Source organism: Salmo salar, chromosome 05 (genome assembly GCF_965601325.2).
Source record: "Salmo salar chromosome 05, fSalSal1, whole genome shotgun sequence".
Lineage (NCBI taxonomy): Eukaryota > Metazoa > Chordata > Actinopteri > Salmoniformes > Salmonidae > Salmo > Salmo salar.
Genome location: NC_138295.1, coordinates 37,232,100 through 37,249,410, shown reverse-complemented (window position 1 = coordinate 37,249,410; position 17,311 = coordinate 37,232,100). Strand labels below are relative to the sequence as shown.

At 41.2% G+C, this 17,311-nt stretch overlaps 1 protein-coding gene across 4 annotated transcripts in view; it reads right to left on the bottom strand.

Moving 5' to 3' along the window:
• Positions 1-12,527, bottom strand: part of LOC106604768 (nuclear factor NF-kappa-B p105 subunit) — a 35,513-nt gene extending 22,986 nt beyond the window's left edge. For 2 of the 4 annotated variants that reach the window (XM_045718143.2, XM_045718144.2), the window contains exons 1-3: positions 11,856-12,143; positions 11,719-11,759; positions 5,395-5,467 (exon numbers count right to left, since the gene is read on the bottom strand). In XM_045718143.2, the coding sequence (XP_045574099.1) occupies positions 5,395-5,467; positions 11,719-11,759; positions 11,856-11,886 (145 nt within the window). In that variant the 5' untranslated portion in view covers positions 11,887-12,143. Of the gene's footprint in view, positions 1-5,394; positions 5,468-11,718; positions 11,778-11,855; positions 12,144-12,286 lie in introns of those variants that run through there. The other 2 variants (XM_014199784.3, XM_014199785.3) reach the window with 2 other exon arrangements.
• Positions 12,528-17,311: the final 4,784 nt, after the last annotated feature.

Genomic DNA, 17,311 nt, shown 5'->3' with positions numbered 1-17,311 from the left:
TTGAGTCAGATAAACAAAACTAACAGTTATGACCTTTTAGGATTGGGGGCCTGGGCTCTGTAGTTCCATGTCAACAAAACAATGGTTTTGAGTCTTTTACTAAATATGACAAAACCCCTTGTGATAGTCGTCTCATCTTGCTCCTCAAACAATTGTTAGCTGAGCCAGCCTCTTCCTCTTCCTGCCTAATGCAGAGCCCGCTGCCTAAGCCACATCCTCCCACTGATGTAACTTCAATCAAGCACCTTCTCAGCCAAATTATACTCGGCTTCAGCTCTCTATAGAACTTCTGGACATTGAAATTTGACATTTTCCTTCAGCTCTAAGAATGGAGCAGAGCCCTCACAGGATGGCTGTATCCATACATGTAAGATTAATGAAGTAATGAGCATCAATATAAAAGATTGAGGGGTACATCCATTCATTTAGACTGCTCTTGAATATGCCATTTGTGGGTAAAGAGATGGGTATCCCCGAGAAAGTAGTAGTTTCCATTATTCCCATAACCATTACTCTTGCCTAAACAACCACTAGTCTCGCTTAAACCTTGGTTTTAAAAAACAGCCCACTTGAGAAACAATGGAGAAGTGAAAGTTTGAGAAGGAGAAGTAGGCTTATGTCTACATCATAACTATGCAATAAGATCATGACATAAAACGGAGTAAAAAAAAACGACCTTTTCATAAGAAAAGAGGTGGCGAGGAAGAGCTTACTCTTGACAATAAAAGCGCTCTCCAATTTTAGGCTACCACTGGCATTCACGAAATTACATCTTTGGATAGACCCATTTAATCTCTATTTTGGAAACATACCTACAGTGCAATCGGAAAGTATTCAGACCCATCACTTTTTCCACATTTTGTTACGTTACAGCCTTATTCTAAAATGTATTGAATAGTCCCCCCCATCAATCTACACACAATACCCTATGATGAAAAAGCAAAAACAGGTTTTTTGAAATGTTTGAAAATGTATAAAACATGTAAATATATTTCAGTTTTATTTAAATAAGTATTCAGACCCTTTGTTATAAGACTTGAAATTGAGCTCAGGTTCATCCTGTTTCATTGATCATCCTTGAGATGTTTCTACAACTTGGAGTCCACCTGTAGTAAATTCAATTGATTGGACATGATTTGGAAAGGCACACACCTGTCTATGTAAGGTCCCACAGTTGACAGTGCAAGTCAGAGCAAAAACCAAGCCATGAGATCAAAGGAATTGTCCGTAGAGCTCCGAGACAGGATTGTGTCGAGGCACAGATCTGGGGAAGGGTACCAAAACATTTCTGCAGCATTGAAGGTCACCAAGAACACAGTGGCCTCCATCATTCTTAAATGGCAGAAGTTTGGAACCACCAAGACTCTTTCTAGAGCTGGTTGCCTGGCCAAACTGAGCAATCGGGGGAGAAGGGCCTTGGTCAGGGAGGTGACCAAGAACCCAATGAGCACTCTGACAGAGCTCTAGAGTTTCTCTGTGGAGATGGGAGAACCTTCTAGAAGGACAACAATCTCTGCAGCACTCCACCAATCAGGCCTTTATGGTAGAGTGGTCAGATGGAAGCCTGCTGTGGGGATGTTTTTCAGCGGCAGGGACTGGGAGACTAGTCAGGATCAAGGGAAAGATGAACGGAGCAAAGTACAGAGAGAGCCTTGATGAAAACCTGCTCCAGAGAGCGAAGGTTCACATTCCAACAGCACAACGACCCTAAGCACACAGCCAAGACAACGCAGGAGTGCCCTCGGGACAAGTCTCTGAAGTTCCTTGAGTGGCCGAGCCAGAGCCCGGACTTGAACAAGATCAAACCTGTTTTGCTTCATCATTATGGGCTATTGTGTGTAGATTGACAATAATTTTTATTTATTATTCATTTTAGAATAAGGCTATAACATAAAATGTAGAAAAGGTATAAGGGGTCTGAATACTTTACGAATGCACTATATACACTAGAGGTCGACCGATTATGATTTTTCAACGCCGATACCGATTATTGGAGGGCCAAAAAAAAGCCGATACCAATTACAATAGGCCGATTTTTATATATACAGTTGAAGTCAGAAGTTTACATAGATTTAGGTTGGAGTCATGAAAACTCGTTTTTCAACCACTCCACAAATTTCTTCTTAATAAACTATAGTTTTGGCAAGTCGGTTAGGACATCTACTTTGTGCATGACACAAGTAATTTCTCCAACAATTGTATACAGACAGATTATTTCACTGTATCACAATTCCAGAGGGTCAGAAGTTTACATGCACTAAGTTAACTGTGCCGTTAAACAGCTTGGAAAATTCCAGAAAATGATGTCATGGCTTTAGAAGCTTCTGGTAGGCTAATTGACATCATTTGAGTTAATTGGAGGTGTAGCTGTGGATGTATTTCAAGGCCTACCTTCAAACTCACTGCCTCTTCGCTTGACATCATGGGAAAATCAAAAGAAATCAGCCAAGACCTCAGAAAAAAAATTTAAGACCTCCACAAGTCTGGTTCATCCTTGGGAGCAATTTCCAAATGCCTGAAGGTACCACGTTCAACTGTCAAACAATTGTACACAAGTATAAACACCATGGGACCACGCAGCCGTCATACCGTTCAGGAAGGAGACGCATTCTGTCTCCTAGAGATGAGCGTACTTTGGTGTGGAAAGTGCAAATCAATCCCAGAACAACAGCAAAGGACCTTGTGAAGATGCTGGGGGAAAACAGGTACAAAAGTATCTATATCCACAGTAAAACGAGTCCTATATCAACATAACCTGAAAGGCCGCTCAGCAAGGAAGAAGCCACTGCTCCAAAACCACCATAAAAAATCCAGACTATGGTTTGCAACTGCACATGGGTACAAAGATTGTACTTTTTGGAGAGATGTCCTCTGGTCTGATCAAACAAAAATAGAACTGTTTGGCCATAATGACCATCGTTATGTTTGGAGGAAAAAGGGGGAGGCTTGCAAGTCGAGGAACACCACCCCAACCGTGAAGCATGGGGGTGGCAGCATCATATTGTGGGGGTGCTTTGCTGCAGGAGGGACTGGTGCACTTCACAAAATAGATGGCTTCAAGAGGAAGGACAATTAGGTGGATATATTGAAGCAACATCTCAAGACATCAGTCAGGAAGTTAAAGCTTGGTTGCAAATGGGTCTTCCAAATGGACAATGACCCCAAGCATACTTCCAAAGTTGTGGCAAAATGGCTTAAGGACAACAAAGTCAAAATATTGGAGTGGCCATCACAAAGCCCTGACCTCAATCCTATAGAAAATTTGTGGGCAGAACTGAAAAGACGTGTGTGAGCAAGGAGGCCTACAAACCTGACTCAGTTACACCAGCTCTGTCAGGAGGAATGGGACAACATTCACCCAACTTATTGTGGGAAGCTTGTGGTAGGCTACCCGAAACGTTTGACCCAAGTTAAACAATTTAAAGCCAATGCTACCAAATACTAATTGAGTGCATGTAAACTTCTGACCCCCTGGGAATGTGATGAAAGAAATAAAAGCTGAAATAAATCATTCCCTCTACTATTATTCTGACATTTCACATTCTTAAAATAAAGTGGTGATCCTAACTGACCTAAGACTGGGAATTTTTACTAAGATTAAATGTCAGGAATTGTGAAAAACTGAGTTTAAATGTATTTAGCTAAGGTGTATGTAAACTCCCAACTTCAAATGTATATATATTTGTAATAATGACAATTACAACAATACTGAATGAACACTTATTTTAACTTAATATAATACATCAATAAAATCAATTTCAGACCCAAAAACACAGTGTTGGAGAAGAAAGTAAAAGTGCAAGATGTGCCATGTAAAAAAGCCATGTAAGTTCCTTGCTCAGAACATGAGAACATAAGAAAGCTGGTGGTTCCTTTTAACATGTGTCTTCAATATTCCCAGTTAAGAAGTTTTAGCTTGTAGTTATTATAGGAATTACAGGACTATTTCTCTCTATACCAATTGTATTTCATATACCTTTGACAATTGGATGTTCTTATAGGCACTATAGTTTTGCCTGCCTAATCTCGGGAGTTGATTGGCTTGAAGTCATAAACAGCGCAATGCTTAAAGCACAGCGAAGGGCTGCTGGCAAACGCAGGAAAATGCTGTTTGAATGAATGCTTACGAGCCTGCTGCTGCCTGCTCAGTCAGACTGCTCTATCAAATATCAAATTATAGACTTAATTATAATAAACACACAGACATACGAGCCTTAGGTCATTAATATGGTCAAATCCGGAAACTATCATTTCGAAAACAAAACGTTTATTCTTTCAGTAAAATACGGACCCATTCTGTATTTTATCTAATGGTTGCCATCCCTAAGTCTAAATATTGCTGTTACATTGCACAACCTTCAATGTAATGTCATAATTATGTACAATTCTGGCAAATGAATTACGATCTTTGTTAGAAAGAAATGGTCTTCACACAGTTCGCAACGAGCCAGGCGGCCCAAACTGCTGCATATACCCTGACTCTGCTTGCACAGAACGCAAGAGAAGTGACCCAATTTCCCTAGTTAAAAGAAATTCATGTTAGCAGGCAATATTAGCTAAATATGAAGGTTTAAAAAAATATACTTGTGTATTGATTTTAAGAAAGGTATTGATGTTTATGGTTAGGTAGACTTTGGTGCAACGACAGTGCTTTTTTCGTGAAAGCGCTAGTTAAATCATCACCCGTTTGGCGAAGTAGGCTGTGATTCGATGATAAATTAACAGGCACCGCATTGATCATATGCAACGCAGGACAAGCTAGATAAACTAGTAATATCATCAACCATGTGTAGTTAACTAGTGATTATGTTAAGATTGATTGTTTTTTATAAGATAAGTTTAATGCTAGCTAGCAACTTACCTTGGCTCCTTGCTGCACTCGCGTAACAGGTGGTCAGCCTGCCACTCAGTCTCCTCGTGGAGTGCAATGTAATTGGCCATAATCGGCGTCCAAAAATGACGATTACCGATTGTTATGAAAACTTGAAATCGGCCCTAATTAAATCGGCCGCCCTCTAATATACACATGCTGTATATCACTGATGCAATTTCAATGTTCGAGTTGCATTGTATATCACCAAATTTGCTTGAGATTATTTTACTGCAACACTTCTCACTGTATCGAAGTTGCTTGACATTTGCGTTTCTAAGAGCTGTCAATCAAGGCGAGCTAATGAAAATAAGCTCCCCACCCACTCAGGCTGTCTTTTCAAACTTCTTGGTAGTTAGCCATGAGAGAAAAAGTCATTTTCAGAAAGACTGTTCAGTACCTTTTAAAGGGGTTTATTTCAAGGGGTTTATTTAAAAGGAGTTTATAAAGTGGTTTATTCAAAAGGGGTTTATAGGTCAGATAAAAAGATTATGCTCTGCCATGAAGTCATGACTTCTTCTTACCTGTCCGGAGTGAGTTGGTGAGTGACATGGGAGGGAAATTCAGAGGATCCCATATTGGCTCTATGTCATAGTACTAAAAGAAAAGAAAACAAGAGAGGACAAGGTTATTGAAATCTCATTTCACTGACAAATGTAGGGGTACGACTATGAAAGAGACACAGGCAAACCTGTCAGCTCAAGATACAGTGCCTTCAGAAAGAATTCACACTCCTCAACTTTTTGGAAATGTTGCTGTGTTACAGCCTGAATTTAAAATGTATTACATTTAGATTGTGTCACTGATCTACACACAATACCCCATAATGTCAAAGTGAAATTATGTTTTTAGAAATGTTTACAAATTAATAAAAAATGAAATGCTGAAATGTCTTAAGTATTCAACCCTTTTGTTATGGCAATCCTAAATAAGTTCAGGAGTAAAAATTTGCTTAACAAGTCACATAATAAGTTGCATGGGCTCACTGTGTACAATAATTATGTTTAACATGATTTTTAAAATGACTACCCAATCTCTGTACCCCACACATAAAATTCTCTGTAAGGTCCCCAAGTTAGGTCTCTCTTTATGTAGTGTTGTCTTTCTTGTCGTGATGTGTGTTTTGTCATATATATTATATATATATATAGCCCGTGTCCCCGCAGGAGGCATTTTGATAGGCCGAATTTGTTCTTAACTGACTTGCCTAGTTAAATGAAGGTTCAATAAAACATGTATAAATGAACAGTGAATTTCAAGTACAGATTCAACCACAAAGAGTAATTGAACACTGGTCACTTTAATACTGTTTAACCCACTTCATTCATTCATTCAGTCATTCATATATATATATACACACACACACACACACACACACACACACACACACAGACACACACATAATATATACTGCGTACACACCTTTTCTAATCATATACTGTGCATAATGTCTATACACATCATATAAACTCAGCAAAAAAAAGAAACGTCCTCACTGTCAACTGCGTTTATTTTCAGAAAACTTAACATGTGCTCAATGGGACTGAGATCCGGGCTCTTCGCTGGCCATGGCAGAACACTGACATTCCTGTCTTGCAGGAAATCACGCACAGAACGAGCAGTATGGCTGGTGGCATTGTCATGCTGGAGGATCATGTCAGAATGAGCCTGCAGGAAGGGTACCACATGAGGGAGGAGGATGTCTTCCCTTTAACGCACAGTGTTGGGATTGTCTGCAATGACAACAAGCTCAGTCCGATGATGCTGTGACACACCGCCCCAGACCATGACGGACCCTCCACCTCCAAATCGATACCGCTCCAAAGTACAGACCTCGGTGTAACGCTCATTCCTTCGACGATAAACGCGAATCTGACCATCACCCCTGGTGAGACAAAACCGTGACTCGTCAGTGAAGAGCACTTTTTGCCAGTCCTGTCTGGTCTAGTGACGGTGGGTTTGTGCCCATAGGCGACATTGTTGCCAGTGATGTCTGGTGAGGACCTGCCTTACAACAGGCCTACAAGCCCTCAGTTCAGCCTCTCTCAGACTATTGCGGACAGTCTGAGCACTGATGGAGGGATTGTGCGTTCCTGGTATAACTTGGGCAGTTGTTGTTGCCATCCTGTACCTGTCCCGCAGGTGTGATGTTTGGATGTACCGATCCTGTGCAGGTGTTGTTACACGTGGTCTGCCACTGCGAGGACGATCAGCTGTCCATCCTGTCTCCCTGTAGCGCTGTCTTAGGCATCTCACAGTACGGACATTGCAACTTATTGCTCTGGCCACATCTGCAGTCCTCATGCCTCCTTGCAGCATGTCTAAGGCACGTTCATGCAGATGAGCAGGGACCCTGGGCATCTTTCTTTTGGTGTTTTTCAGAGTCCGTAGAAAGGCCTCTTTAGTGTCCTAAGTTTTCATAACTGTGACCTTAATTGCCTACCGTCTGTAAGCTGTTAGTGTCTTATCGACTGTTCCACAGGTGCATGTTCATGAATCGTTTATGGTTCATTGCACAAGCATGGGAAACAGTGTTTAAACCCTTTACAATGAATATCTGTGAAGTTATTTAGATTTTTACTAATTATATTTGAAAGACAGGGTCCTGAAAAAGGGATGTTTCTTTTTTTGCTGAGTTCACATATTGTTACAGGCTTTGGTTTTTCCATTTATGTTTTGAGTTTGGACTTTAGCGAGTATAGCTCATTAGCACATAAGGCGCACCGATTGGAGTCACCTCATTAGTCAGTATGTGTTACACCTGTGGTGGTTGCCATCTCGTTAGTGGGGAGACATTTCACCTGTGCTGGCCCAGGTGCTATTTAAGAGTGGCTGGCCCAGTGCTCTAGAGAGATGTGGAGGGTTAAACACCTTTAGTTGGCTCTCCCTATTTTGATTGCTAGACAAAAAATCCTTTATCTGATTTCCCTGATTTTGGTTAGCGCCAACTTTTCCGTTTGCTTACTGTCTAAGTGCGGTGTGGGTTTTAACTTTTGTTTACCTCTTGTTGGGCAAATTTAGTGGGTGTCTTTTAGGTTCCAGCTGTTGTTACTAGTCAACTTTCAGTGGGACACCCCCATGAGTCTTTCAAATCAAATGTATTTATATAGCCCTTCTTACATCAGCTGATATCTCAAAGAATACAGCCCTTCTTACATCAGCTGATATCTCAAAGTCCTGTACAGAAACCCAGCCTAAAACCCCAAACAGCAAGCAATGCAGGTGTGGAAGCATGGTGGCTAGGAAAAACTCCCTAGAAAGGCCAAAACCTAGGAAGAAACCTAGAGAGGAACCAGGCTATGAGGGGTGGCCAGTCCTCTTCTGGCTCTCTCAGAACCCCTCTTAAAACCCCACCGGTTTCGTTTTGGTTGTCAGTCTGTTAGTTCCCCCTTCAGTTTGAGCGACATTATTGGTTTTCATGCTGGGGAACGTAACACTATATATTTATATGTAATGACTGCACTGTCAGAGCTAGAAACATAAGCATTTCAAAGCAACTGCGGTAACATCTGCAAATTATGTGTACACGACCAAAAACGTTTGATTGAGCTTTTCCTATTGTTTGCAAAGAAGGTCACCACCTATTGGTAGATGGGTCAAAAAAAAGAAGCAGACATTGAATATCCCTTTGAGAATGGTACCGTTATTAACTTTACACTTTGGATGGTGTATCAATACACCGAGTCACTACAAAGATAAAGGTGCCCTTCCTAAATCAGTTGCCGGAGAGGAAGGAAACTGCTCAGAGATTTCAGCAGGCCAATGGTGACTTTAAAACCGTTACAGAGTTGAATGGCTGTGATAGGAGATACGTGAAGACGGAACAACATTGTAATTTATGTTAGTATCATGGGTAAATACAGAGTGAAAAGAAGGAAGCCTCTACAGAATACAAAAATTCCAAAACATGCATCCTGTTTGCAACAAGGCTCTAAACTTTAGTAAAAAGTGGCAAAGCAATATACTTTTTGTCCTGAATACAAAGTGTTATGTTTGGGGCAAATTCAACAAAACATCACTAAGTAACTCTTCATATTTTCAAGAATGGTGGTGGCTGCATCATGTTATGGGTACGCTTGTCATCAGCAAGGACTATGGTGTTTAGGATAAAAATAAACAGAATGGAGCTAAGCACAGGCAAAATCCTAGAGGAAAACCTGGTAAAGCCTGCTTTCCAACAGACAGAGACAAATTCACCTTTCAGCAGGACAATAACCTAAAACAAGGCCAAATATACAATGGAGTTGTTTAACAAGACAACGTTGAATGTTCCTGAGTGACCTAGTTACAGTTGTGACTTAAAATCGGTTTGAAAAACTATTGCAAGACTTGAAAAAGGTTGTCTAACAATGACCAACAATTTGACAGAGCTTGACATTTTTTTTAAGGAATAATGAGCAAATATTGTACAATCCAGGTTTGCAAAGATTTTAGAGACCCAGAAAGACTCACTGCTGTATTTGCTGACAAAGGTGATTAACATGTATTGACTCAGGGGGTTGAATTCAGTGCATTTGGAAAGTATTCAGACCCATACCCTTTTTCCACGTTGTTACGTTATAGCCTTATTCTAAAATAGATTAAATTAAAAAAAGTCTACACGCAACACCCCAACATGACAAAGCGAAAAAAGTTTGTAGAAATTGTGCAAATTTATAAAAAAAATAAACAGAAAGTTATTTGCATAAGTATTCAGACCCTTTATTATGTCTCGAAATTGAGCTCAGGTGCATCCTGTTTCCATTGATCATCCTTGAGATGTTTCTATAACTGGTGGTAAATTCGATTGATTGGACATGACTTGGAAAGGCACACACCTGTCTATGTGAGGTCCCACAGTTGACAGTACATGTCAGAGCAAAAACCAAGCCATGAGGTCAAAGGAATTGTCCGTAGAGCTCAGAGACAGGATTGTGTCGAGGCACAGATCTGGGGAAGGGTACCAAAACATTTCTGCAGCATTGAAGGTCCCCAAGAACACAGTGGCCTCCATCATTCTTAAATGGAAGAAGTTTGGAACCGCCAAGACTCTTGCTAGACCTGGCCGCCCAGCCAAACTGAGTAATCGGGAGAGGTGACTAAGGACCCGATAGTCACTCTGACAGAGCTCCAGAGATGGGAGAAACTTCCAGAAGAACAACCATCTCTGCAGCACTCCACCAATCAGGCCTTTATGGTAGAGTGACCAGATGGAAGCGACTCCTCAGTGAAAGGCACATGACAGCCCGCTTGGAGTTTGCCAAAAGGCACCTAAAGGACTCTCAGACCATGAGAAACAAGATTCTCTGGTCTGATGAAACCAAGACTGAACTCTTTGGCCTGAATGCCAAGCGTCATGTCTGGAGGAAACCTGGCATCATCCCTACGGTGAAGCATGGTGGTAAGAGCATCATGCTGTGTGGATGTTTTTCAGCAGCAGGGACTGGGAAAAATTTACGAAGCAAAGTACAAAGAGATCTTCGCTAAAAACCTGCTCCAGAGCGCCCAGGACCTCTGACTGGGGCGAAGGTTCACCTTCCAACAGGACAACAACCCTAAGCACACAGCCAAGACAATGCAGGTGTGGCTTCGGGACAAGTCTCTGAATGTCCTTGAGTGGCCCAGCCAGAGCCCAGACTTGAACCCAATCGACAATCTCTGGAGAGACCTGAAAATAGCTGTTCAGCGACGCTCCCCATCCAACCTGACAGAGTTTGAGAGGATCTGCAGAGAAGAATGGGAGAAACTCAAAATACAGGTGTGTCAAGCTTGTAGCGTCATACCCAAGACTTGAGGCTATAATCGCTGCCAAAGTTTCTTCAAAGTACTGAGTAAAGGGTCTGAATACTTATGTAAATATTATAGTTTTTTTTATTTGTATACATTTGCACACATTTCTAAAAACTTGTTTTTGCTTTGTCATTATGGGGTATTGTGTCGATTGATGAGGGGGAAAAAAACAATTTAATCAATTTTAGAATAAGGCTGTATATAATCAAGATACACTCTGTTGCCTGTTTATTATGTACACCCCCCCGTTAAAAAAAAAGCGGCTCCATTGAGCATGCAATCACCAGCACTGGACAATTGAGGAGTGGAAAATCGCCTGGTCCGACAAATCCCAGTTCCTGTTGCGTCATGCTGATGGCGATGTCAGGATTTGGCGTAAGCAGCTGCTTCTTCTTCTTGTTTTTAGCTGATAGGAGTGCATCCCGGTGTGGTTGTCTGCTGCAATAGCCCATCCGTGACAAGGACTGATGAGTTGTGCGTTCTGAGATGCTGTTCTGCACACCACTGTTGTACTGCACCGTTATTTGCCTGTTTGTGGTGGCCCCATCCTGCATGATGTCAAAGATACATGCTGGTGGTGGTGGGTGTAATGGTTTGGGGAATGTTTTCCTGGCACACGTTTGGTCTCTTGATACCAACTGAGCAAAGTTTGAATGCCACACCTTGTAGAATCCATGCCCCAGGGAATTAAGACTGTTCTGGAGGCAAAGGGGGACCAACCCAGGGCTAGATGGGTGTATTTTATTATTTTCCATTAATAAAAAATAAAAATGTATTCCACTTTGACATTAGAGTATTTTGTGAGGATAGTTGACCATTTTTGTAAAAAATTAAATACATTTTAATCCCACTTCGTAACAAAAATGGAAGAAAAAAAGTCTGAAGGCACTGTACATCTCTCGCCACAATGTTAACCTCTACTTTTATAATTATATTGTTCTGAAGAGTTAAAAATCTATAGATTTCTGCTTCAAACTTTGTGACAAACGATATAGCCTTATTTTTATATATATATATATATAAAAACAAATACAGAGATCCAGTGTAGACATAGCATGGACATGAAACACCTAGCCTACCTGTGGGTGAGGCAGGTAAGCCTCCTCTTCTGCCATGGCGTCTGAGAGAAGACAAATACCTTGAGAAAAGTCATGACTTTTAAAATATAATTGTAGTTTAGTGTACATATGCTTTATTACATAGCAAAATGTTTTACCGGAATTAAAGATTTGAGTGATTTTCTGCATCTCATCCAATCTCAAATGTGCCCTGATTAGACACCTCTCGTGACATTTGGATTTGCTGCTGGCATGCTGTGTATAAACCACTTATCTAACAAGCTAACCAGTTAGCTAACTAAAACACACGTGTCAAGATAAATTAGCTAAAACAGCACCCTCTCTTAGGTACATTTTTCAAGACACCAAAACAAAGACAAAGCCAACCGTCCGTTTGCTCCGGTCTAACTAACGTTAGATAGCTAACTACTCAACTTCATTTTTTTGTGGCTAGCATACAAATAGCTAGCTAATTTGACAATGAGGAAGTGGACTTGGCTAGCTAACAAAGTTATAACAATAAACTTAAATTGGTTACTTATTATAATTACTCATATCATTACATTTACATATTGTAGCCAAAGCTTACCTATGTCACATGCGATTCCTACATCCACATCAGATGAGTCGAGTTTTGCACATTATTGCGCCATGCTTAGGTGAACTGATTTGACCGAATCTAACCGTATCTATCGTCAAACGTTCATATTATACAACACGTCTAGGTTAATAATTTTGCTTCAGTTAACGAGGAAATATGACAGTGCTAGCTAGCAAAATCGACTTGTACAGTTGTTCAGAAACTTCACTTCCCCACTGGAAATTCCCAGTGACGTAGGCTTGTGAAGGTCTTTGCAGTACCTGCCCCCAGGTGGCCAAAGCTGGGATATGTTTCCTCACAACTAGGCCTCCTAAGGCAACAAACACCCAGGCAAAGATGATCAATTATATTGACAAGATAGCCGAGTGGCCGCTCTAACAATAGAAATACATCTATCTACTCAATGACTGAGGCGAGATCAGGTGCGACCATTCTAGCCAATGAGAGGGTAAAATAACTACCCTCTCCCATGGCCGAGCCACATATAGAACAATGAGATGGATATTTCACCGGATATGAAGCATCCGCTTAGTGTTTCCATTAACTATATGGTAGTGAGAGGAAGCCCATTGGCCGGCAGTGGGAGAAGATGGAAAGAGATGGATTTTAGCCGACATTCTGCACATTTTCTCATCAATTAAACATTTTATCTTAATGCAGTTCTGTTCGCAAAACCATCGGTTATGAACAGAGTCGACTAAGTTTGGTGGACTTTACCCTTTACAAAAGTAAAACAATTAATATAAAAAATATATATCGTTGTTTAGAAGGACTGCAAAGGCGAATTGAGTTATTGCACACGCGCACTTCACAGAGGAGGCGTTCCCTAACGTAAAATGTGCAGATGTCTGCTAGAACGCGCCAATAGGATGTCGCTAGCTCGTGCTTGGCTTTGCCCAACTCCTAGCTTGTTCTGCACACTATGACTCATTTGTTCACGTTGGAAACGAGAGGCATTGGTCTATCTTGGTTTAGTTATAAGGGTCTTTGTTAGAGCCCCCCCCCCCAACAACCTGACGCAATTTAAGCTTTTAACAAGGCGACGCTGCATTGTAACTCCTCCACAGTGCAGAAAATAACCTGCCTCAAAAGTTTGTTTTACTTCTCGTCAAGACCAGTATGTAGTGGGTCGTTCGCGAACGATCGGCTCTTTTTGGTGAACCGAATTGCATCGGTAGAAGAGCCGTTTATTTGGCGCCCGGATTTGTATACCTCTATTACTGCAATAACGTTTGTCTGCAGATAAGTTACACAATAAATGATCTAAAAAGGGTGAATCCTCACTGCAGAAACAATAAATGATGGGCAGATCACGTTAAACTTGACCAAAAAAAAAACATCTGGGTCAGATGGTTTAGACCTTTTCTTCTTTAAGGTTGCTGCCCATATCATCGCCAAGCCTATCTCTGACCATTTTAACCTGTCTCCTCTGAGGAGGTTCCCATTGCAAGGTAGGCTGCCATGGTTAGTCCTTTATTTAAAGGGGGAGATCAAGCTGATCCTAACTGTTATAGGCCTATTTCTGTTTTGCCCTGTTTATCAAAAGTGTTGGAAAAACTTGTCAATAATCAACTGACTGGCTTTCTTGATGTATATAGTATACTCTCTGGTATGCAATCTGGTTTCCGCTCAGGTTATGGATGTGTCACTGCAACCTTAAAGGTCCTCAATGATGTCACCATTGCCCTTGATTCTAATCAATGTTGTGCTGCTATTTTTATTGACTTAGCCAAAGCTTTTGATACAGTAGACCATTCCATTCTTGTTGGCCGGCTAAGAAGTATTGGCGTCTCTGAGGGGTCTTTGGCCTGGTTTGCTAACTACCTGTCTCAAGAGTGCAGTGTATAAAAGTCAGAACATCTGCTGTCTCAGCCACTGCCTGTCACCAAGGGTGTACCCCGAGGCTCAATCCTAGGCCCCACGCTCTTCTCAATTTACATCAACAACAGTTCAGGCAGTAGGAAGCTCTCTCATCCATGTATATGCAGATGATACAGTCTTATACTCAGCTGGCCCCTCCCCGGACTTTGTGTTAAACGCTCTACAACAAAGCTTTCTTAGTGTCCAACAAGCTTTCTCTGCCCTTAACCTTGTTCTGAACACCTCCAAAACAAAGGTCATGTGGTTTGGTAAGAAGAATGCCCCTCTCCCCACAGGTGTGATTACTACCTCTGAGGGTTTAGAGCTTGAGGTAGTCACCTCATACAAGTACTTAGGAGTATGGCTAGACGGTACACTGTCCTTTTCTCAGCACATATCAAAGCTGCAGACTAAAGTTAAATCTAGACTTGGTTTCCTCTATCGTAATCACTCCTCTTTCACCCCAGCTGCCAAACTAACCCTAATTCAGATGACCATCCTACCCATGCTAGTTTATGGGGACGTAATTTATAGAACGGCAGGTAAGGGTGCTCTCGAATGGCTAGATGTTCTTTACCATTCGGCCATCAGATTTGCCACCAATGCTCTTTATAGGACACATCACTGCACTCTTCTGTAAACTGGTCATCTCTGTATACCTGTCGCAAGACCCACTGGTTGTTGCTTATTTATTAAACCCTCTTAGGCCTCACTCCCCCCTATCTGAGATATCTACTGCAGCCCTCATCCTCCACATACAACACCCGTTCTGCCAGTCACATAATGTCAAAGGTCCCCAAAGCAAACACATCCCTGGGTCGCTCGTCTGTTCAGTTCGCTACATCTAGCGACTGGAATGAGCTGCAACAAACACTCAAATTGGACAGTTTTATCACAATCTCTTCATTCAAAGACTCAATCATGGACACTCTTACTGACAGTTGTGGCTGCTTTGCATGATGTATTGTTGTCTCTACCTACTTGCCCTTTGTACTGTTTGTGCCCAACAATGTTTGTACCCTGTTTTGTACTGCACCATGTTGTGTTGTTGTTGTGTTGTCATGTGTTGCTGCCATGCTATGTTGTCATCTTATGTCTCTCTTTATGTAGTGTTGTGTTGTCTCTTGTCGTGATGTGTGTTTTGTCCACTATTTTTATTTAATTTATTTTTATTCCCAGCCCCATCCCCACAGGAGGCCTTTTGCCTTTTGGTAGGCCATCGTTGTAAATAAAAGTGTTCTTAACTGGCTTGCCTAGTTAAATAAAGGTTAAATAAAAAATGTAAGTCCACGCTGATTTTTTTTCAGTGCATTAAAAAAGACTTTAGTCCATCTAATATTTAGCCAGGTAAACATGTATTTGAATGCGCATTTCACAATCTGACATAATATCCTACCTTCTGTGCTTTACATTGGAGATTTATGGTTTAGTTATTTATTCATGGTTCTAGGTAGATTTTTAAGCATTTTGAACGAAGAGCCGTTTGGGAGCCAAATGAGACTGCTTTTTTACTTGAACTGAGCCAAATGAGCCGGCTCACCGAAAACAATCGGAATGCCCATCACTAGTAGGGTAGGGAATCTAGTTTCAGGTGTTCATTTATGCCTACTATGTTAGGTTAGTGAACAACAATCTCAACTAAGTAGTTTTTCTCAGTTGCCGGAATGCCACATGCATCCACTTCTATCAGAACATTTGTAACAGTCTAAACATTACAAAACTTATATTCGATCAAATAAGTCTCATGTAATGCAACACCGTCTCATATACCTCCATACAAAAAAGGCTTATCTCACATGGATAGATTTTGGGCAGAGTAAATTCTCTCGCTTCGCCTCTTCTCTGGCCCGGGCAACAGGACAAAGAAAAATGCAGTCACTTTCTGGCCCAGTCCAGCTTTTTTAAAATCTAAATATCAAATACTTTCTGGGTAACAATTAAGTAGCTACAGTAGTGTGTGTACCTTAATTAAGTTTCACATCCGGCTGTGATTGGAAGTCCCATAGGGCGGCGCACAATTGGCCCAGCTTCGTCCGGGTTTGGCCGGGGTAGGCCACCATTGTACATAAGAATTTGTTCTTAACTGACTTGCCTAGTTAAATAAAGGTTAAATAAAAATAAATTGCATTCATGTAATAGTTTAACATTAAAATTGTCAAAAAGCAACAAAAGAATTTGCTTTTTAGCAAAAAACTATTTCTCAATCATGAATTTTACTGTCTGGTAGTGGTCGGAGTGAGGAACCTAATGGGAGGGATATACAGTGTACAAAACATTAGGAACACCTTCCTAATATTGAGTTGCCCCCCCCCTTTCCCTCAGAACAGCCTCAATTCGTCAGAGCATGGACTCTACAAGGTGTCGAAAGTGTTCCACAGGATGCTTGCCCATGTTGACTCCAATGCTTCCCACAGTTGTGTCAAGTGGGCTGGATGTCCTTTGGTTGGTTGACCAATCTTGATACACATGGGACACTGTTGAACGTGAAACCCAGCAGCGTTGCAGTTCTTGACACACACAAACCAGTGCGCCTGGCACCTACTGCCATACCCAGTTCAAGGCACTTAAATCTTTTGTCTTGTCCATTCACCCTCTGAATGGCACACAGACGCAATCCATGTCTCAAGGATTAAAAATCATTATTTAACCTGTCTCCTGTGCTTCATCTACACTGATTGAAGTGGATTTGTTAAACAAGTGACATCAATAAGGGATAAGATGCTTTTACCTGGATTCACCTAGTCCTAGACAGTCTATGTAATGAAGAGCCTGTGTTCCTAATGTTTTGTACAATTAGTGTATAACCTGAAAACAAGGAGGTTGTTGGCAGAGAGATTTGGAACTCTGTTATTGGTCTATTAACTTATAACCGCCTGGGGATGTCACCAGGCAAGCCAAAACGTCACCCATGCAAAACCTCCTGATTAAAAGGTCCTGTGTAAATTGTATTTTCAATCAACAACTATCAGGAAATAACACAAAAAAAAAAAAAAAAGAATTTTGACAGCACTGGGCCATTAAATGTGCTATCATCTTGTACCAAATGATGCTTTACTTAATGAAAGTAAAATACCTGGTGATTTCAGTACCGTAAAAATGTCCTACCAGTTTTTGCCTTGTATTATCAGCCACAGACATGACACACAACCACAA